A 23,102-nucleotide genomic window follows, 5' to 3' on the forward strand; every position below is an offset into this window, starting at 1 on the left:
TTTTAATATCATAATTGAAGGGAGTTTAAGAAGTTTCTATTAGCAAAAAGCTCTGTGAAAAATGCAAAGTAACATTCAAATATGTCTTTACCATTATCAGGTTTCAGAATCCCTTAGTTTCCAAGAAGCAAAATAGCCTCAGGACTCAACCATGTACAGTCTTCATTTCCTCAGGTCTATCCAGTAATTGAAATTGTGTAAAATGAGGAAGGTGTGCTAGTATATGAATTTTCCCAAAGAAAGTGGATTCTTAGTGGTTTTCTGAAATAGCCTTTCTTGAACCAAAGCCTCAGATCAAAAGGTAGAACCTTGTGCTCTAATGACAGCCTCATGAAGAATTGTAAGGGGCTCTAAAATCTCAAATCAATCACAACAGAACTCTGTATATATGGCAGCACTTAATTACTATAACCAGGGTTTTCTTTCCCATTTCTTTTGCTCTGAATTTTTCCACTGTTCCTATGTTACCATACTTTAATAAAATATTTCAAATGTCCTACTTACTATCTTATCTACTTTAAAGGTATTTTATTACTTCAGTGAATTAGGCCAATACTAGTAACATAGATTCTCTTCTATGAACACCACCACCATCTGTTTATTTTATTAGCAGTCATGGAGCAAAGAAATTACAATTCCATTCCCATTTCTTTTATAATTTCTTTTATAATTCAACCTGTCTTAAATGTGCCTGCATACCTCACTGCCTAGCAGTAGTCAGGAAATGACTTCTAAATTGGATTAAACTTTCAGTTTTCACTGAAATAAATTATTGTGTTTCAACTAAAGCTAGTTACTTGTGTTTTATCTCACTTCCCTTTAAAGGGTTTTCCCAATGCAGCAACATCATAGTTGAGTCACACACCGGATCTGTTCAACATAACTTTTGAAACTCATAGTTTCAGCAACTCAGTAACAGGAGCTAACACTCAAAGAGGACTTATTCTGAGCCAGGTCCTGTTCTAAGCCTATATTACTTAAAACGCATATATTAAATCATTTGCTCCTCACAAAAACTCTCTAAAGCACGTATTCCTATATAATGTATGGGTTAAACAAGTTGCCCATGGTCACACAGCAGCCCACACTCTTCTATAGTGCCTTTCTCATGTTAATGTCAGTCCACCATTCATGTGATGAATGGTTCCACAAATTACATGTATGCTTATGTTCTCAGTATCCTCACAAAAAAAAATATGCTATAAAAATTAAATGATATACTTTGTAAGGTTTTACGTGTTACCTAAATATCAAACAGCTTACTAGAGAGAAAAACTATAGATATATCTATACTAATAAAGGATCTAAATAAAATATAATAAAATTTAACTCTTACCTCTTCTAATTACAATGGTTTGGGAACTGAAACCTATTTTTCTGGAATAGGGATGACATTCTTTCCACAACTATGAAGGAACTCTCCCTACTGTCAGATGGAATAAAAGTGAAGTGCAGGCCCTTTCCCTGGAGACATTTTATGTTTGTTCTTCCTTCATTATACTCAGAGATGGCCAAACTGAATTGCTCACTGTCCAAATACTGCTGGTATAGAATGCCATTTTTAGGCTTGAGACTATTTTCCTTCATTTCTCTGCTTTCACAGTGAAATACTTCAAGCATAATTTTGCTTAGTTCTAAAAACTTCAGCAGATGAGGGGCGCCTGGGTGGCACAGCGGTTAAGCGTCTGCCTTCAACTCAGGGCGTGATCCTGGCGTTATGGGATCGAGCCCCACATCAGGCTCCTCTGATATGAGCCTGCTTCTTCCTCTCCCACTCCCCCTGCTTGTGTTCCCTCTCTCGCTCGCTGTCTCTATCTCTGTCAAATAAATAAATAAAATCTTTAAAAAAAAAATTAAAAAAAAAATAAATAAAAAATAAAAACTTCAGCAGATGAAAACATCATAGAAAAGGAAACTTACCCCCAACATATTTCATTTGGAAACTGAAGTTCAGAGAAAGTAATAAAAATTCAATTTAAGTAAGATTTATTGATTGCCTAGAGTGTGCATGGTCGTCTATTAGACACAATGAAATTCAGGCACAAAACAGACACAAGATCCCTGGCCTCAGGTATCTTATGATCTAACTAGTATAATACAGATTAGAAACAGTAAACAAACAAGTTACATGGCAATGCTCACTTACTAGAATCAACATTAAAGAGCAGTAATTTAAGTAATCCAAAATGGTGTCTAATCCTAAAATCATTTATAAAATGCATTTAGCCTTGAAATCCACAGCACTTCAAACAAGATAATGAAGTTCCACTGCAGATAAAGTCACAAAGATACAAATACACTTAAGATATTATTAATGATTTTTGTTATTTTGGATTTTCTGTTTTCTTCTTATTATTGTTCGAAGCCTCCGTAATACCAGTTTATCAGACAGAAGCATGTCATCTTGTTGTTCTAGATAATCCAATAAATTCTCGGTCCATTCAAGTGCAGCTTTATGGCTAATATGCTTCTCTGGATTCAGATCTGCTTTTCTAGTCTTATTGGAATGCTTTTGTTCTGCAGGCTTGGCCTGGTCCTCAGCACCTTCACTGTCAGTTAGCACCTGACAGCTTGAGTCATTACTCCGAGAGTCAAACCACTGATCGATATTCTCAATGTCAACATGTTCACAGTCTTCTGTATTCTGTAAAACCGTTGCTAAGTTAGCTGCTAAAATGGCTCCTTCATCAATGTTCATGCCTGCATTCTCTTCATTGCTAGGGAAAAGTTTTTTCCACGCTTTGGTTATGGTACTTGATTTTACCATGTTCCAAGCTCTTGATACTTCATATATTGCATCCAACACTGTCAAGTTCTTCCAAAACATTTTTGGGTCAACTCCCTCACCCATGTATTTCTGGAGAAGTCCTGCTCGGTAGTATCTTTTTACCGTGGCTAGAACTCCCTGACTCATAGGTTGAATTAGACTTGTGACATTTGGTGGCAAATATTTCACAATTATTCTGCCATCATCTGAACTCAATAATTCTTCATTTGGATGTGCTGGGGGAAAATCCAAAAGAAGCACTGCTTTTTCTAGAAGCCCCTGAGACTTCAAATGCTTCTGCACCTGTGGCACAAAGTATTTTTCAAACCACTGTCTGAAAACAGAATGTTCTATCCATGCACTTTTTTGACTGAAATAAGTGACAGGAAGGTTTGAAAGGTCAGCTCCTTTGAATGCACGGGGTTTTTTTGCTTTTCCCACAACACAAAGATTAAGTTTGTGTAAACCAGTGGCATTTGCACAACACATAATAATGATTCTCTCTCTGCTTGACCTATAACCAGAAGTATTTTGCTCAGTTTCAAGAGCTAATGTCCTTGATGGTAGACATTTCCAGAACAATCCAGTTTGATCAGCACCATAAATTTGCTCTGGTTGTAGATTCTCCCTCTCAACAAATTCCTGAAAGTTACCGCAAAATTCACTGGCAGCAGTTTCATCTCCTTTTAACTTTGTTCCTTTACCAGTAGCCTTTGGAATACCGTGGCGCTGCTTAAACCGAGTTAGCCAGCCAGATGACGCATTAAAATCACCTTCCATCCCCAGAGCATCAAAAAAGAATTTGGCCTGTTTTGCACAAATTGTTCCAGACACTGGAATCCCATCTGTTTTCTGTTGGTTAAACCACTCTATCATAACCCTATCCAGTTCCTCATATGTTGATGACTTCATTGATTTACGTTTGGATACCCCACTTGTAGGATCTGAACTGTTCGCATAGTTTATTATCCTTTCTTTGTTCTTTTTAATATCACGAACTGTGGATTCACCAATTCCATATACCACAGAAAGCTTTTTGAAAGAGATGCCTTCCTCAAGTTTCTTAATAATGTCAAGCTTGTCCTTAATTGTCAACACCACACGCTTACGTTTCCCCAACATTTTACGTGTCTAATATTTTAAGCAATTACTGGAACAAGATATTTAACAACTTAGATTTGGATACAATGACATTAGAAAATGGGGTTTTAAGATCCCTTCCCCGTCCCCCCTGGACCTAGGTGGATGGTGTGCCGGCCAATTTCCAAGCCAGGCCTATGTGACTCTCTTCACTTTGTTGTTTTAAAGCCAACAAAGTTCTTTCAACAAGGACTAGCTTTAATTAAACCTATCTTCTTTCTTCCTCCCCACTTAGTTTAAGGTCTTTTCCTGTACTGCACTCTCAAGATTGCAACTAATCCTGTACCAGCAAGGTGTCTAAAACAGTCCTATTGTGTATTCAATTCTTGCCATCATTACATGTGAGATTCTTTGCTAAGGGAACTAAGACTCCGGTGGGACAATTTTGGGAAATGTGCTAGAGAATAGTTTAAGAGAGGACTTGTAGACATGACATATAGGAAAAAAATAACGGGAAAACTCATCCCTTGACCTTTGTCTTTGTCAGGCAGTGTATGGAATACTGCCTCTTCTAGGCAAGTCTGCTAGAGATTATTCAAGTGAGTGGATATGAAAATCATAGGCAAGCGAGGTAAAGCAAGCTGGACAGAAGTGAGCAGTGCAAATAAGGTGAAAATGGACAAGCAGAAAACTTTGTACTTTAACATGACACAAACTTATACCTAATGTATTTGGCAACTGGAAAGGCAAAAGGTGGACAAGAGGTGGTGTCACATGATTAAAGAAAGCATTAAAAACTTCACTGGTAGAAATCAGAACTCATGGTAGAGGGTATGAGGTGAAAGGCTCAGTGAAGATGTTAAAATAATCCTGGTGAAAGATGATCCTCGATGGGCCAACAGTAGTTCCTGTGGGGATCTGTATAAGCACTCGGTGCCTCCGAAACCTAAAGGAAAATACCAAAAAATATTTTTTTTCAATATCAGGGTCTGTGGCATTACTCATATCTATCCTGCAACTATATTGAGAAAATTAATGCCTCCTATTAGTGTGATGACAAAATCCGACAAATAATGCTTTTAGGCATTATCTGGAGTGACAGCGGGACCTGAATTGCCTACCTCCTGAAATTAAGAGGTCAGAGACAAGCCGTGTTAGCGAGGGCCTCTCCCCGCAGGGCGAGCTCCGGAGCGCGGGACGTCTTTGCTCACGCGGAGGGAGCCCGGATTCCTCCGTGGACGCCGGCGACCAGGATGTCACCGCCGCAGCGAGCGAGCGAGCGCTTGGCCCAAGGGACTCCAGTCAGCGGGCCGGGGGCATCGCTCTCCGCCAGACAGCGCGGCGGCCAGACTGCCCTGAAAGCAAATGGAGTCTCTAGAGGGAAGCTGACACCGGTGGCGCGGCAGCGGCAGCGGCGGCGAGGGGCGAGCGTCGCCGCCGGAGCCGGAAGGCGGGGGATTAGGGTGCACGCGCGCGCCCCCGCAGGAACGCTGTGTCGGCGAGGGGGCGGGGCCTGCGCGGGCGAGTGCACGCGGCGCGGGGGCGGAGTCTTCAGTGAGAGGGCGGGAGGGGGCGGGGCCGCCGCTGCGGCGTCTCTGGGAGCCGCGAGGGTTTCGCTAATGTCCTGGCTGCTCCGGCCTGCCGACTGTTTCGCCGACCAGCAGGGGGCGGTACAACTCCACCCGCTCTTGGCCCTTCTTTCAGGGGCTCGCTTCTGCAGGCGAGGCTTTCCACTCTCAGGTGAAATAAAAATCGCACCCTCTGAGGGCTCCGGAGAAACCTGCGCATCCTCAGGTGCCACGAGCGGGATGCGAATGGGGCTGGGCGAGCGCACGTGGAACGTGTTTACAAATAACGGCCGCAGCACCCGCGCCTCCCAGCGCCCGCCGGCTGGGACTGGACCAGTCGGTGCAAGATCTTGAGCAAAGGTAGGAGCGGGCGGACGCGGCTGCTGGCCGAGGGCAGGAAGGCTGGCTCCCCTTGGGGACCGGGCTCAGGAGAGGAGCTGAGGCTTACACTCTGCAACACCAACCTGAGCAAGCCCGTGGTCCCTGAGGCTCAGCAGGGGTGGTCAAACTGGGTATCGACATCATTTCCACCCTGCTTGCGCTGCTCCAGGTCACAGTCACTATAGAAGCGGACCCTGTGCGAAACCGACTGTACCTGGGAGACGCGTGAGTCTGTGGGAGGCTCCCTCATGAATTTTCTGCCACCCCTTTACTCCTTCTGCCTCTCGGTAATAATAAGGGAACTGCAGTTTGACAAAGCGTCCCTTGATTTATTTTAAGTGGAGATACCATTCGTTTCTATTTTGGCATTCTAAATGGACCGAACGCCAGCACCTGTGCACTAATAACCAATAACCTTTGCGACGCACCATGCCTTCTCCCCCTTCCCGGACTCGGTACCTTGTGGGCCCCCCCCCCCCCGGAGCCTTCCCAGGGGAAGGGAGTGGCTGCACCTTCCTCCTGCAGCACCTCTATACCAAGGAAACGCATTTAGCCTTTTCTTTCTGTCCTGTGTGTGTGCGTGTAATACTTTGAAAAATGGAAAAGGCTGAAGTTTCTCCGATACCTGAGCATAAATGTCTAGCCATTTTCGTTAACATAAAATAGCACACTAATTCGTCATTTATTTGCAAAGGCCATATTGTTGCTAAAAACGTTTCAAAAGGGAAATGACCTGAGCATTTATACTGCAGCAAAGAGATGTTCATTCTAAGCCTTCGAACTGACTCCCCGCCCAAACTGCTCAGTTGCCTTCCTGAAAATCGCAGCTGTGCTGAATCTGGCATGATGGAAAATCATTGATCTCCTAGTTATGCTGTGAAGTGGCTTTTGACAAATACCTGCTTTTCCTAAAGGTACATCTCCCCCTCCCCGAGCCTTCACCCCATCAACCAGGCAGTTTTGGCGTTTTGGGTTGACTATTTTGGGTAAAGTACAATTTTATGCTAGTTTTGTATCACTTTTAAAAGTTTGCCTTTTCCCCCCTCGTAGTTGTAAGAAGCGTGAAAACAGTTGTGTCTGATACGTTATCCATTCCTCCTACGGGAAGAGAGCTGACATTTTTTGAGTGCTAACCAACAGAGGTGGCATGTAAGCAGATGTTAGCAGCCTGGCTTTCCCCTTGCAGGGCAGCCTCCTGGCGTCACTGGGTTCTATTATAGATTTAAATAAAGTGAACCCTGACTCTTCTCTCCCACCACCAATATCTCTGGGGTTTAATTTTCTTCCAGATACCGCTTGGATCATGTTCCTGTTTCTGCTGATTCTCCAGCTTGCTTGTGCCTTTATCTCTTAGAGCTGTTCCCTTTTCATCACCTTGTGTAAGTTCAGATCTGGAACGTGGCCCACACGTCTTTGGTTTCCTCAAAACACCTCACACAAGGCAGTTGTATTTCATAGACTTTAATGAGATTTTACCCTAGACAGCTGTGTCTTTACAGAAGCCAGTTTGCTCTGACTTCTTCCTTGTTGTTGGGGGAGGGAGGTTAGTAGTTGTGGCCGATTTATATTAAAGTACAAGAGTGGGAAGCCTTGGAGGACCTTAAAATGGAACGTGTGCTTTATGAGGAGCCAGCTTGGCCACAGGGAACTTATTGTCTGCTCATCTCTTTGGGCCACAGCCTCATTCCGTCTTGCTATGCCATCCTCTCCTTTCTCCAACATTTTTCTATCTCAGGGCTCCCTCTCGCCTTGCCTCTCAGCTGTGTGTGAAATCTTAAGATTCTTATTCCTTTATCACACAGAGCAATTTTGTGTTCTTTGTTTTTTCTGTCCCTTACCATTCACTGCAATTTATTCTGTAACCAGAAGACATTTCACTCCTCCACCAGTATTTCTTTCCTTCTAGGTTCATGTGATAGCTCTTAATCCTTATACTTGTACTATGAGTGAAGTCAGTGTTACCCCTGTTTTGTGTACAGTGGGACAAAAGCTAACAAGTAGGTGGCAGAATGGAGAGTTGAGCCAGATCTATTTGGTTTTAAAGGCAGCATGCTCTGCAGACCACACCATCACAATTGAGGTATTTAACTCACAGACGTGAAAAGAGGAAGAAGTATATCGTGATTATTTATTTTTGCATAATTAAAGTTGCCATTTCTTAAAATGGAATTTTTTGACATTAACCTACCAAAAAGGCATTCTGGTTGTGAGGGTACCTTAAGTCTGCAACAGTGTTCATCAGCATTTGGCTCATTGGAAGGCGGGTTTTCTAAGCTACGCCAAATCACCTGAAAGTGAAGCTTCAGATTCCCTTTCCTGCTGAGATAATATCAGTGCAAATACATTTTGTGGCCTCATTTTCGGTAGTATGCTTTGTGCTTGATAGTGTTATAATAGTAATAGTGTTATAATCTATAGGTAGAGTAAATACTTTTAAAGGAACTGCTTTCTTTTTGGGTTTCATTTACTTTATCAGTGACCCTCATTTATTTGGAGATTTTTAAATTACCCAAATTAGCTACTCTAGTCAGCTTAAGATGAGGACATGATACTGTTATTCCATTTGCATTAAACTGATTTAATATCAAATAGTATTTCTCTTAATAATTGAAAAATACTGCCAATTGAAATAGTTTTACAAAAACCATATGCTATTCACCTACTCTGAGGGACATAAAATATTGAGGGGAATTTTCTGGCTGAAATAGAATTTATTTTTCTTTTGGAGAGTGTGCATGCACACGTCTGTGTGTGTGTGTGTTAGGGCAAACAGGATGTAGAACAGTTTTTATCACTAAAATGAAAACTTGGTCTTTGAAGTCTCTTTTAGCTGTAAAGTTATTTTACTTTGTATTATAGACAAAAGTCCGAAGTATTCATTTTTAATATAAAAGTCCATTTTATATGGTTAAAAGTAGAAATACTTTTCCACTTGAAAATTTCTGGACCCAAGTGAAGATCAGATTACTCATTGGAAAACCCCTTATCTTTTTTTAAAAAGTTAACATGATATTGAAAGATAGCGATTTTCTTAATACTCTTGAGTCCTATAGGTGGCCTGTAGGAGGCTTTTCTGAAAAACATGTGGATGTAAATTGAAGAAACCAGTGAATTGCTAATTGATGGTAGCGATGTGGGTTGGAAACTTGAGTGAAGTTTATATACCCCCTTTAACTTTCCAAACCTGCTTGGTTTCCAGTTGTTCTCTAAAGGAGCCCTCAGTCCCTTTAGATTGGTCAAATACATTTTACTGAAAGCCACTGTGGACCAGACCACTCCTGCTTGCCGTCCTCAGCACGTGCAGCTTCATACTTGCTATTGTTCTACAAGCCTAGAAAGTCTTCTCCTTCCTGTTAATCAGTACATCCTTAAGTTTGCCTAAAAACCTGCTTTTCCCAGCGCACCTGGGTGGCTCAGTTGGTTGAGCATCTGCCTTCGACTCAGGTCGTGATCTCAGGGTCCTGTGATCGAGCCCCACATCGAGCTCCAGCTCAGGGGGGAGTCTGCGTCTAAACCCCCCCCCCCGCCGTCTCTCTCAAATAAATAAAATCTTCAAAAAAAAAATTAAAAAATAAGCCTGCCTTTCTCAAGGTTGCCCCTCAGACCTGATGGGTCAGAATCACCTGGGGTCCAAAGTGTAGCTTCTGGGGTTTACTCCAAGGATGAAGCCCAGGAATCTTTAATTTTCAGCAAGCATCCCAAGTGATTCTAACATGCTAAAGTTTGAACACCTTTTTTCTGACAACCATTTTGAATATGAGGTTCTTCCGTCATAATATATTCTTTTAGAAGGGAGTTTTTCTTCCTCCCCCCTCCTTCTTCTTTTTTTTTTTTTTTTTAAAGATTTTATTTATTTTTTTGACAGATAGAGACAGCCAGCTAGAGAGGGAACACAAGCAAGGGGAGTGGGAGAGGAAGAAGCAGGCTTCCAGCGGAGGAACCCCATGTGGGGCTCTATCCCAGAACGCCGGGACCATGCCCTGAGCCGAAGGCAGATGCTCAACGACTGAAACACCCAGGCGCTCCCCCACTTTCTTCTTAAACTATAGACCGTCTTTGAAGGAAAATAGGAAATAGAGAAAAGCAAAAAGGAAAACAAGCATACCAGCATTCAGAGATAATAACTCTAAACATTTCGGGTGTAGCCATTGTCTTTCTTGTGTCAATGTAATTATCTCATATAGTGTGTGTATATATTTTTTAAAGAGAACATGAAGTCTGAACGTACATAAAATTTTATACATACTGTTAATGGCATATTATATTTTATGATATTCCTTCTCATCAGCCAAATGTTACCAGGAATACACCTGTTGCCAAAATTGGGCTTACTGCTGCAGCAAGGGAGACCCATCCATACCTTGGAAAACCATGGAGTGTCTCAAAGAGAGGCAGTCAGGTGGAGCTTGTTACAGGATTTAGGTAAGGTGATTTTAGGGAGGTTTGAAGAAAGTAAGGAATCTATTCTGGATTGGGAGCTCTCAGAAAGCAGAAGCAGTTTGACTCTTGGGCATCTTAATTTTTATCCAGCACACTAGAGGGACAGGTTAGAGTTTCACTGGGTAAGTCATGATAGTCAATCCTACAATCCAGGAGAGAGGGATGTTTGATCATTCTAGCGGTTGCACAGCATTTCCCACACCCTTCTTCTTACATTTCTATTCAGAAGGAATTGTGCAGAGATCTTGTTTTTTGTCTTACTCTACCAGCGTCATGGAGAGTCCTCCTCTAACGTCTGTGAAGCTATTTGGACTCCTCAGGGTAACACGATGCCTACCTTCTTCAAAGCTTTCAGCAAATCCTCAAAGGATCAAGGGTCCAAAAAGCTTAAATGATGATCATTGATAGATAAGCTTATTCAGTCTTGAAACTATCCCTAATTTAGCTACGTAGATAATATTATGATGCAGTTCTACCTTAGTGAGACTCTCTTATGCTTGAAGAAGACCATTATTAATGCCTGGCTTCCATGCTTCTAGTTTAAAAAGGTCCCATGATCGTGCTTCTCAGACAGCTTCAATCAATTTTCGAAGTTTTCATCACCCAGAAATAAATCTCATACCATTAGCAGTCACTTCCCATTCCTCCCAACCCTCTCTGCTGCTCCCCAGCCCTTGACAACCACTTGTCTCTATACATTGGCCTATTCTAGACATTTCATATAAATGGAATCATATAATATGTGTACTTTGTGGCTGGATTCTTAACATTAAGATTGCAAGGTTCATGTTATAGCATGTATCAGTATGTCATTTTATGTACATTATCAACACATTTTCTTTTATTGCTGAATAATATTCCATTGTATGGATATATGACATTTTTTTAATCTGTTCATCAGTTGATGAACATTTAAGTTTCCATTGTTAGGCTCCTATGAATAACATTGCTATGAACATCTATGCACAAGCTTTTGTACATATGGACATTTGGACATATGTTTTCATTTCTCCTAGGTATATATCTGAGATTGGGGTTGCTGGGTCATATGGTAGTTCTATGTTTAAATTTTTTTTAAGATTTAAAAAATTTTTTTATTTGAGAGCATGAGCAGAGGGGGGGGGGAAGCAGGCCCCCCGCTGAGCAGGGAGCCTGATGTGGGGCTCAATCCCAGGACCCTGAGATCATGATCTGAGTCGAAGGCAGATGCTTGACTGAGCCACCCAGGTGCCCCTATGTTTAAACTCCTGAGGAACTATTTCTAATACAGATTACATCTTTACAGTGTATGAGTACCCTGTCTTCGTTCATTCACACTGCTAGAACAAAATACCACAGACTGGGTAGCTTATAAACAACAGAAATTTATTTCTCACGGTTTTGGAGGCCAGGAAGTTCAGGATCAAGGTGCCAGCAGATTCAATGTGATGGCTCTTTAGGATTCCCTGGTTCATAGATGGTTCCTCCTTGCTGTGTCCCCACATTGGGGAAGAGGCAAGGGATCTCTGGGTTTCTTTTATAAGAACACTAATTCCATTCATGAGGGTTCCATCCCCATGACCAAAAAGGCCTTGTCTCCAAATGCCATCACATTGGGCATCAGGATTTCAACATATGCATTTTGGAGGGACATAAACATTTAGACCGTAGCAGGCTCCAATTTCTCCACATCCTCACCAACACTTGTTATTACCTGTCTTTTTGATTTATCATCATCCTAGTGTGTGTGAGGCGGTATTGCATTGTGGTTTTGTTTTGCATTTCTGTGATGGCTGACTCAAGCATCATTTTGTGCTTATGTATTATTTACGTATCTTTTTTGGAGAAATATTGATTCAGATCCTTAGCTCAGTTTTTTCTGGGTTATAATAGAGTTACAATGTTGAGTGTTAAATGATCCTATTTACTCTTCCTCCACTGGCTTTCTTAGAGGAGAGACATAATAAATAACTTTCTGAGGAGTATCTCGTGTTTTTAGCCCAACTGATGAAAATAATGCTTGTGATGTACTGTCCCTGTACTTAAGGATTCATGTGATAAATTCTGAATATATTTAATGTCAGAAAAAAGGTGACTTCCAGATGAAATTTATCTTTATCTGACACAAGAACTAGATATGTCCATTTTAGCACAGATTTGCACAAATCTGTGAGCTTAAGTTTGTGCTTCATTGCCATAGCTAACTCATTTTGATTTCCCAGTACTTACCTTTTTCTTATTACAGGCTGTATTTTTAAAATTTTAATGTTTTAATGGTAACTCTATTTTTATATTATAGTCATCTCAACCATTGTTGGAAGCATATAAACAATAAATTGAAGAGACCAGACAGGCAGTACATCTTAGTGATAAACTTTATGGGTTCCAGAAACGGTCTCTGGTTTGTACTTCTGCCACCTACCAGCAATGGAATATCCAATTGGTTTTATAAAATCTTTCACATTTGGAAAATGGGAATAAAAATCATACTAATTTTGGTCTTGTTAATAAGGATGAACTGAAATAGTATGTATAAATCATTTTGCAGAGTACCTAACACTCTGCACTAAGCACTAATACTAGCTATGATTTTATTATTTCCTACACCTTTTGACTAGAAGGAAATACCTGTCTTCTCTTAAACTAAGAAAGGAGGCTTTGAAAGGAGCTGTAGCTAGCTCAAAGACAGCTATAGTGGGAAAGGCCGGATTAATTCATACACATATAGAGATATTGTGGAGTATTTATGAGAGTGGATTATATATCTATGGTTGTGCTTATTAAGGAATTCACAAAACTACCTCAGGGTTCTCGTCTCATTAATCCAAAACAGATGCACATTTTTTTTCTTATGCTGTGATACAGGATTAAAGCAATTATATATATTGTGGTTTTGGCAGATTTTTAACCTGAATAACTTGAATATGTATATATACACACACATAAATACACCTGTACACCCACACCCACCAACACCCACATATACATATTTTTCCCCCGCAACTCTTCTCTCTCTAAACTTGTAGTGTTCACAAATTTCTGTTTTTCCCTCTCCCTTATCTTCTATGTTGTGTTCTTTTCCTTTGGGGATGTAATAGTGGAAATACCTAACAATTTGGAAAGTCCCTAACAGCGTGTACTGAAATTGATGTACAATTACGATTGCTTGTTGAGAAGAAATTTATGGGATTATTAAGCCATCATTTTGAAGCTGACAGGAATTTTAAAATTTCTCACTTCAATTGGCAGTTTGTTTCCAGTACTGTTAAAAAGAAACAGGCTGATTTATTTAACAATGATATCTGTTAACACAATAAAGGAGTTAATTTCGCACTGAACTTCTTTGTTACTAAGTTGTTGGTCTTCTTTTTTTTTTAAACAATACGTGATTTTAGTTTATCATTGCTACAGTCCTAGAAGAGAAAGTTTTTAGGTGAGTTTTTAAAAATTTTTTTAGTATGGTTGACATATAATTTTACATTAGTTTCAGATGCATAGCATAGTGATTCAACATCTCTGTTATGCTCACTACAAGAGTAGTGCCATCTGTCACCATACAACGATATTGTAATACCATTGATTGTATTCCCTGTGGTGTGCCTTTCATTCCAGTGACTTCATCAGTCCATCCTAAGCCTGTATCTCCCACTCCCCTTCATCCATTTTGCCCATTCCTCCATCTCCCTTCCATCTGGCAGTCATCAGTTCTCTGTAATTACAGGTCTAATTCTGCTTTTTGTTTATTCATTTGATTCATTTTTGACATTCCACACATGAATTGAATCATTAGGGCATTTGTCTAAGTCTGACTTGTGTCATTTAGCATAATATCCTTTAGGTCCATCCATATTATCACAAATGGCAAGATTTCATCCTTTCTTTGGCTGCATAACATTCCTGTGTGTGTGTGTATCATCTATGTTTATCAGGGATATTGGTCTGTAGTGTGTGTGTGTGTGTGGGGGGGGGTATTTGACTGGTTTTGGTATCAGGGTATTGCCGATTTTATATGATGTATTTGGAAGCTTTCCCTGCTCTTCTGTTTTTTCTTTATACTCTCTGGCAACATCCATATTGTTGCATATGGCAAGATTTCATTCTTTTTTATGGCTGAATAATAGTTTATTGTGTGTGTGTGTGTATATATATATATATATATATATATAAAACCACATTTTCTTTATTCATCTATCGATGGACACTNTATATATATATATATATATATATATATATATATATATATATATATAAAACCACATTTTCTTTATTCATCTATCGATGGACACTTGAGATGCCTCCATAGTTTGGCTATTGTAAATAATGCTGCAATAAACATAGGGATGCCTATGTGCCTTTGAATTGCTGTTTTTGTAAATGCCCAGTAGTGTGATTACTGGATTGTAGGGTAGTTCTATTTTTAATTTTTTGAGGAACTTCCATATGGTTTTCCACAGTGTCTGCACCGGCTTGCATTCACATCAACATTGCACACAATGGTTCCATTTTCTCCACATCCTCACCAATACTTGTTGTTTCCTGGGTTTTTGATTTTAGCCATTCTGAGAGATGTGAGGTGATATCACATTGTGGTTTTGATTTGCATTTTCCTATGAGTGATGTTGAACATCTTTTCATGTGTCTGTTGGCCATCTGTATGTCTTTGAAGAAATGCCTGCTCGTGTCTTCTGCCCATTTTTTCATTGGATTATTTGGGGCTTTTGTGTGTTGAGTAGTATAAGTTCTTTATATGTTTTGGATATCAACCCTTTATTGAATATGTCATTTGCAACTATCTTCTCCCATTCAGTAGGTTGTCTATTAGAATTGTTGGTTGTTTCCTTTGCTGTGCAGAAGCTTTTTATTTCAATATAGTCCCAATAGTTATTTTTGCTTTTGTTTTCCTTGCCTCGGGAGACATATCTAGAAAAATGTTGCTATGGCTGACATCAGAGAAATTACTGCCTGTACTCTCTTCTAGGATTTTTATGGTTTCAGGTCTCATGTTTAGGTCCTCAATTCATTTTGAATTTATTTTTGTGTATGGTGTAAGAAAATGGTCCATTTCTTTCTTCTGCACATAGCTGTCCAGTTTTCCCAATGCTATTTAGCATGTTGAAGAGACTGTCTTTTTCCCACTCCATATTCTTGCTTCCTTTGTTGAAGATTAATTGACCATATAATTGTGGATTTATTTCCAGGTTTCCTGTTCTGTTCCATTGATCTGTGTCTGTTTTTGTGCCAGTACCATACTGTTTTGATTATGACAGCTTTGTAATATAACTTGAAGTCTGGATTATGATTCCTTCAGGGTTTTTGTTTTGTTTTTTGTTTGTTTTTGTTTTTTGAGATTGCTTTGGCTATTTGGAGTCTTTTGGTTTTATACAAATTTTAGGATTGTTTTAGGTCTGTGAAAAATACGTTGGCATTTTGATAAGCATTGCATTAAATCTGTAGATTGCTTTGGGTAGTATAGACATTTTAACAATATTTGTTTTTCCAACCCATGAGCATGGAACATCTTTCCATTTCTTTTCGTTGTCTTGAATTTTTTTTTTTTTAATCAATGTTTTATAGTTTTCAGACCACAGGTCTTTCTTTGGTTAGGTTTATTCCTAGATATTTTATTCTTTTTTGGTGCAGTTGTAAATGGGATTGTTTTCTTAATTTCACTTTCTGTTGCTTCATTAGTATATGGGAATGCAACAGATTTCTGTACATTGATTTTTATATCCTGCAACTTTACTGAATTTGTGTGTCAACTAACAGTTTTTTGCTGTAATCTTTGGGTTTTCTGTATATAGTATCATTTCATCTGCAAATAGTGAAAGCTGTACTTCTTCCTTCCATCCACAATTTGGATGCCTTTTCTTTTTGTTGTCTGATTGTTTTGGCTAGGACTTCCAGTACAATTTGAATAAAAGTGGTAATAATACACATCCTTGTCTTGTTCCTGACATTAGAAGAAAAACTCTCAGGTTTTCCCCATTGAGTATGATGTTAGCTGTGGGTTTTTCATATAAGGTCTTTATTACGTTGAAGTACGTTCCCTTTAAATCTACTTTGTTGAGGGTTTTGATTGGATATTATACTTTGTCAGATGTTTTTCTGCATCTATTGAAACAGTCATATGGTTTTTATCCTTTCTCTTGTGGATGTGGTGTATCATGTTGATTGATTTGTGAATGTTGAACCACCCTTGCATCCCAGGAACACATCTCACTTGATAGTGGTGAATGATTTTTTTTTTTTTTTTAGTGTATTTTTGGATTCAGTTTGCTAATATTTTGTGGAGGATTTTTGCATCTATCTTCCTCAGATTGGCCTATAATTCTCCTTTTTTTGTGGTGTCTTCATCTGGTTTTGGTATCAGGGCAACACTGACCTCATAGAATGAATTTGGAAGTTTTCCTTCCTCTTCCATTTTTTGGACTAGTTTGAGAAGAATGGGTATTAACTCTTCTTTAAATGTTTCATAGAATTTACCTATGAAGCCATTGTGGTCCTAGGCTTTTGTTTGTTGGGAGTTTGATTACTGACTCAGTTTCTTTGCTAGTAATCAGTTCAAATTTTTATTTTTTCTTCAGTTTTGGTAGATTGTATGTTTCTAGGAATTTATACATTTTTTCCAGGCTGTCCAATTTGTTGGCATATAATTTTTTGTAATCCCTTATAATTGTTTATATTTCTGTGGTGTCCGTTCTTATTTTTCCTCTTTCATTTGTGATTTCATGAGTTTTCTCTCTCTCTCTCTCTCTGGATGGGTATGGTTAGAGATTTACCAATTTGGTTGATCTTATCAAAGAACCAGCTCCTTATTTCATTGATCTGTTCTATTGTTTTGGTTTTTGGGTTTTACTGTTTTGTTTTTAGTTTCTCTGTCATTTATTTCTGCCGTAATCTTTATTATTCCTTCCCTCTGCTCTTTTTGTTCCTTTTCTAGCTCCTTTAGGTGGCAGGTTTGCTTGTTTACTTGAGACTTTTCTTGCTTGTTGAGGTAGGCCTGTATTGCTATAAACTTCCCTCTTAGAACAGCTTTTGCTGCAACCCAAAATTTTAAATCTTTTTAAATTTCTTGAGACTTGTTTTATGGCCCAATTTGTGATCTAGTCGGGAGAACATTCTATGTGCACTTGAAAAGAATGTGTATTCTGCTGTTTTAGGATGGAATATTCTGAATATATCATTGCTAAGTCCATCTGGTCCAGTGTGTCATTCAAAGCCATTATTTCCTTGTTGATTTTCTGTTTAGATGGTCTGTCCATTGATGTAAGTGGGGTGATAAAGTCCCCTACTATTGTGTTACTATTGAATAGTTCCTTTATGTTTTTATTAACCATTTTTTGTATTTGAGTGCTCCCTTGTTAGGTGCATAAATATTTACAATAGTTATCTTCTTGTTGGATTGTCCCCTTTATGATTATATAGTGTCCTTCTTTGTCTCTTGCGACAGTCTTTGTTTTAAAGTCTATTTTGTTTGATATAAGTATTGTTACCTTGCCTTTCTTTTGACATCCATTTGCATGATAAATATTTCTCCATCCCCTCACTTTTGATCTGCAGGTGTCTTTAGGTCTGAAATGAGTGTCTTTAGGCAGCATATAAATGGGTCTTGCTTTTTTATCCATTCTATCACCCTGTGTCTTTTGATTGGAGCATTTAGTCCACTTACAGTCAAGGTAATCATTAATAGATATGTATTGTTGCCATTTGTTGCTTGTTTTGTGGTTATTTTTGTAGTTTTTTTCTGATCCTTTCTTCACTTACTCTCTTTCATAGTTTGTTGGCTTTCTTTAGAGACATATTTGATTCCTTTCTCTTTATTGTTTTCATATCTATTACTGGTTTTTGACTTGTTACAGTTGGGTTTGTATATAACATCTTCTGCGCATAGCAGTGTGTATTAAGTTAATTTTGAGCCTATTCTTTACTCCTTTCCACCCCACATTTTAGGTACATGGTGTAATATTTTACATCCATTTATTTTGTAAGTCCTTTGATTTTTACAGATATACCTATTTTTACTGCTTTTGGGTTTCCCACTTTTCATACTCATGTCTTTCCTCTCAAAGTCCTCCTTTCTTGGAAGGCTGGTTTAATAGTCATGAGCTCATTTAGCTTTCGTTTATCTGAGAAATTCTCTTTCCTTCAATTCTGAATATTAACATTGCTGGATAGCTTATTCTTTGCTGCATATTTTTCCCTTTTGGCACTTTGAATGTATCATGCTTCTCTCTTCTGGCTTGCAAAGTTTCTGCTGAAACATCTGCTGATAGGTTCATGGGAGTTCCCTTGTATGTAATTATCTTCTTTCATCTTGCTGCTTTTAAAATTATCTTTTTATCACTACTTTTTGCCATTTGAATTACTATGTGTCTTGGTGTGGACCTCCTAGGGTTGATTTTGTTGGGGACTGTTTGTGCATCCTGGATCTGTGTATCTGTTTCCTTCCCAGATTAGGAAAGTTTTCAGCTATTATAGCTTCAAAATTTTTGACCCCTTTTCCCTCTCTTATTCTTCTGGGATCCCTATAATGTGAATGTTATTACGCTTGATGGAGTCACTGAGTTCTCTAAATCTATTTTCATTTTGTATAATTTTTTTTTCCTCTCACTTGCTCAGCTTGATTACATTTCATTACTCTGTGCTCTAGATCACTGATTCATTCTTTTGTTCCTCTAGCCTGCTCTTTATTTAATCTTGTGTATTTTTAATTTCATTTATTGTATTCTTCACCTCTGATTGGTTCTTTTGTATCTCTTTGTTAAGGGTCTCACTGATGTCCTACACTCTTTTCTCAAGTCCAGTGGATGTCTTTATGATCATTACTTTAAATTCTCTATCTGACATATTACCTCTCTCCATTTTGTCTGGTTGTCTTGCTGTGGTTTTGTTCTGTTCTTTCATTTGGGACATATTCCTCTACCTCCTCATTTTGTCTAATTCCATGTCTGTTTTTGTGTGTTAGGAAAGTCAGCGATGCTTCCTGCTCTTGAAAGTAATGGCTTAATGAAGAAGAGGTCCTATAGTGCCTTGCAGTGCAGTGTTCCCTGTTCCCCAGAACCTGGCATATCAGGGAGTGTCTCCTATGTGTGTTGCATGTACCCTGCTGTTGTGTCCTGGCTGCTTTTGCTTTCTGCAGTCTAGTCTTCTGCAGAGTTTCTCTTTGACTGTTGTGGCAGTGTTTGGTTCCTGGCCTGAGTGCACAGTTTTTAAAATGTGTGTGCCGGTCTGCTTGTGAAATGACACTTGCTGCCACCAGCTCCAGGGCTGGGTGTGGGGTGGGGGTGCAGGTGCAGTTTTAGCAAGGTGTTCCGTGGGCTTCTGCAGGGCCTGCTGCCACACCATCACCCCCTGGACCAGGGCCTCATAAAGCATGCTCATCAGGAGATGTGGTATTCGCAACATTCGCACTGGTCTTCTGGGTTGGGGGGACTCATGGCAGTAGGACTGAGGCAAGTGTGACTGGAAATGGCTGATCTACCAAAGTGTAGCAGGGCTTGATGTAAGTAAGTTAGGTAGTAAATGTCAGCATGCTGGTTCCTGCAGGTGGCTGCGTGTTTATGCTGAGGGCTAGAAGAGAGAATTGGTGCCTGCCAACTTCTTTGTTCTTGGAGGAGTCTTCCTGGGATCTCTGTCCCTTCAGAACACAGTAAGTTTAGCTCTGAGATGAGTAAATAGCTCTTTCTCCCATATGCCCCGGGTGTTTTTCAAACTGCTGCTTCTATGCTCTATCATCAGAGGGCTCTTTGTGGTGCTGTCTCTTTAAGAGCAGGGACTCGGCTTCCTATTGCCCTGCCAGCTTTTCCAGAACCAAGCAGCTGATTTTTTAAATTCTAGGATTTAAGTCTTTCTTGCTGGTTGTAAGAACTCACGAAATTGGGTCTCTGACTTTCAAAGCCAAATGTCTTGGGGATTCATCTTCTCTGTGCAGGCTTCCAGCCTGTTTCTTGCCCTTCTCCTTGCCTGTGTACTCCCCCCACACCCCTCCAACAGCCTTGGTCCCTTTCACTTCCCGATGTGTCTCCACTCTTCGGACCCTCTTTGATGTGCCCTCTTCTCTGCCTTTAGTTGTGGAGTTTGTCTTGCCAGTCTTCAGGTCTTTTTCTGAGTTATTTATACTGATGTAAGTGTTATCTTTTTGTATTTGTGGGATGAGGTGAGCTTGGGGTCCTCTAACCCTGTCATCTTCCCAGCCTCCCTAGTTTGAGGCTCTTTGATGTAAATGACTAGGAAATTGATTTATCTCAGGTTGTAGTAGTTAAGTGCTTGATCCGTAGGAGTTTTGCTATAGCCCAATGAAAAAGACATTGTTATATATAAAATAGAGATGTAGCATCAATTCATGTCTGTACATAATAAACTATTACAGCTATAGTCATGTGAGATATTACTAAACAGTTAACCGCCACGTGAATGCACAGCAATCCTATAGCAGCACCCCGTCCATCTTTCCTAATAGTCCATGACAGCCTAGCATATTATAACTCATATGAGTTTTAAGACTTCCAGGAATATAAGTTATATCCATTAAAAATAATCCACTGGAGAGCAACATAGTCTGTGATAGTACATGGCGCATGGTATTATCTTAGTAAGTATCTGATTGCTAAATGAGTAAATAAGTGAAGTCTTGAGTTACTTTTTTGTTTGTATGTATATCTTACCAGCTGTGTGATTGGGCAAGTAGTTTGGTTTCTGAGTTTCCAATGTTTTTTTTTGTTGTAAAATGGGAATGTTGGCCTTTATATCCTAGCTTTTTTTTCATGTTGATTGAATGAGATAATATAGGTACATGTGTTTAATATTTTAAAAAAAATTCTCAAGGTACCTCTTTTGTTCAATGTTTTTCTCAGTTGGAATATTAGTTTACTATTTATACCTTGTAATTGGCAGTGGTGTTCATGTCATTGCCCTTAGCCTAGTCACAATTGGAAACCAGCTGCATTTCAAACAGGGAGTTACCTTTCTTAATTTAGTGCATTTGTGAAAATAGAGTCCTCAGCATAGGTCTGAAACTTAGCTTTGCCCATTATTTGTGTAAGTCTGAACCTCCTTTGAGCCTCAGTCTCATTCGACAAACATAAATAATATGTATGCTGTAGAATTGTCATAACTAAATGAATACATATGTGAAAGTGTTTGGAGATAAACAATTATTAGTAACTCCTTCCTATACCCCCTTTATGAGGTTAAACATCTTTTAATTTTAGTTCTGGGAATTGTTATTCAGTTAAAAGAAATATTTTCTTACTTGTTTATATATAATGAATTATAATATAAATATGTATTACATACAGCAAAAGAGGTTTTTTTTTTTACTTTCTGGATTTAAAAAAAATATAAACTATATTATTTATTACGGTCTTTCAGTGAGTCAGGATCTATGCCAGCCATAAGTCATACATGATTATTTTAAGAGTGGATTTTTTATTTAAAAAAAATCAAAAGTAATTGCTTCAAGAATTTCAGCTTAACCTTTATTCTGAGGTAGGATTTGAAAAATTTAGTGGGATCTTCTTAGTAAAAAAAAAAAAAATGTTGAAAATGAAGAACTCAAATATTTGGGCTACATACCCATCTTTCCATGAGCGCTATACTCCTGCCTATTCCTTCTGTCTTACAGATTTTATATTAATGTAATCATAGGTTATAATTCAAGCTTCTTATAGGAATAAAAATCTTTGTCATTTTTCTTCCATTTTATTAAGATAAAATGGACATATAACATAAATTTTAGAGGTACAACATTTGATAATATATATATTGCTAAAGGATCAACCACAGTAAGTTTAGTTAGCATCCATCATCTCAAATACAGTTTTTTTTCTTTAGTTGATAACTTTTAAGATCTACTCAGTAGCTTTCAAATATACAGTACTATATTAACTATAGTCACTATGCTGAACATTACATTTGCAGGACTTATTCATTTTATAAATGGAAGTTTGTACATTTTGGCTACTTTCACCTGTTTTTACACACTATTATTTTTTACTCTTTTTCTTTTTCCAGATATCGGATTTTTTTCTCTAAAATCCCTTAAAAATCATGTCTGTGCTCACACATTTCAATTCTTTTACTGATGACACTCATGGGATCTCCTATTTCTTGTCTTGACTTTTAAGTGAGTCCTAAAGTGCTTCCAGTAACAACCAAAGATTTGTCACCACACATCTAATGCATTAATTGTACAAATATTTGTTGTGAGGCTTGGAAGGAAATACAATAAGATATTACTCTGTCCTCAAAAGATTTCAATCTAGAAAGATAGATTTGCAAACTCTAACAATGCCGTGTGTAAATATTTTACTAGTGGTTTAAACCAGGCACATCTGTGTACAGAGGAGCAGTGTTAGTCAGGAATGCTAGTGACACTGGTGCTGGGCATTGACGTGTATATGTATATGAGTCTCCCAAGTAAGAAAAGGGAAGTAAAGACATTTCTGGCAAATACAAGATCATAAACAAAGGTTCTGAAGTGGGACAGTGTACACCTTATTTAAAGAACAATAATGTATTTGTTTCTTACTGGTGCTGTAACAAATTACCAGAAACTTAGTGACTTACAACAACACAACTTTATTTTCTTACTGTTCTGGAGGTCAGAAGTCTCCAGTCAGTCTCACTGGGCTAAAATCAAGGTGGTTCTTGGTACTCTAGATGAGTTCTTATGTTTTCCAGCTTCTGGAGGCCATCTTCATTCCTTGGCTTATGGCCTCTTCCTCATCTTCAAGCCAGCAGCTTTGGATCTTCAAATCTCTCTGACTACAATTGCCATTTGTATCATGGAAGCTCCTCTACCTCTGACTCTCTAAGGACCCATATGAATAGATTGAGCCCGATAATCCAGGATAATCTTTCCATCGAAGATCTGTAACTTAAGTACA

The 23,102-nt window shown here is 38.8% G+C and overlaps 2 protein-coding genes across 2 annotated transcripts in view; one reads left to right on the forward strand and one right to left on the reverse strand.

The window, feature by feature from the left end:
* Positions 1 to 1,888: 1,888 nt before the first annotated feature.
* TIGD2 (tigger transposable element derived 2) lies at positions 1,889 to 5,319 on the reverse strand. The gene is made up of 2 exons (XM_002917705.4): positions 4,969 to 5,319; positions 1,889 to 4,793 (listed from the first exon to the last, which is right to left on the reverse strand). The coding sequence occupies exon 2, from the start codon at positions 3,887 to 3,889 to the stop codon at positions 2,312 to 2,314; it is 1,578 nt and encodes a 525-aa protein (XP_002917751.1). The 5' UTR covers positions 3,890 to 4,793; positions 4,969 to 5,319; the 3' UTR covers positions 1,889 to 2,311.
* Positions 5,320 to 5,685: 366 nt separating this feature from the next.
* The window catches only part of FAM13A (family with sequence similarity 13 member A), a 339,281-nt gene continuing 321,864 nt past the window's right edge, over positions 5,686 to 23,102 (forward strand). Inside the window, exon 1 of the mRNA XM_034671515.1 lies at positions 5,686 to 5,775. The gene's annotated coding sequence lies outside the window, so the exon portion shown is untranslated. The remainder of the gene's footprint in view (positions 5,776 to 23,102) is intronic.

Source organism: Ailuropoda melanoleuca, chromosome 11, assembly GCF_002007445.2.
Source record: "Ailuropoda melanoleuca isolate Jingjing chromosome 11, ASM200744v2, whole genome shotgun sequence".
Lineage (NCBI taxonomy): Eukaryota > Metazoa > Chordata > Mammalia > Carnivora > Ursidae > Ailuropoda > Ailuropoda melanoleuca.

Bases quoted from the DNA above. Each gene is read 5' to 3' on its own strand.
- TIGD2 (XM_002917705.4), bottom strand. From the start codon at position 3,889: ATGTTGGGGAAACGTAAGCGTGTGGTGTTGACAATTAAGGACAAGCTT.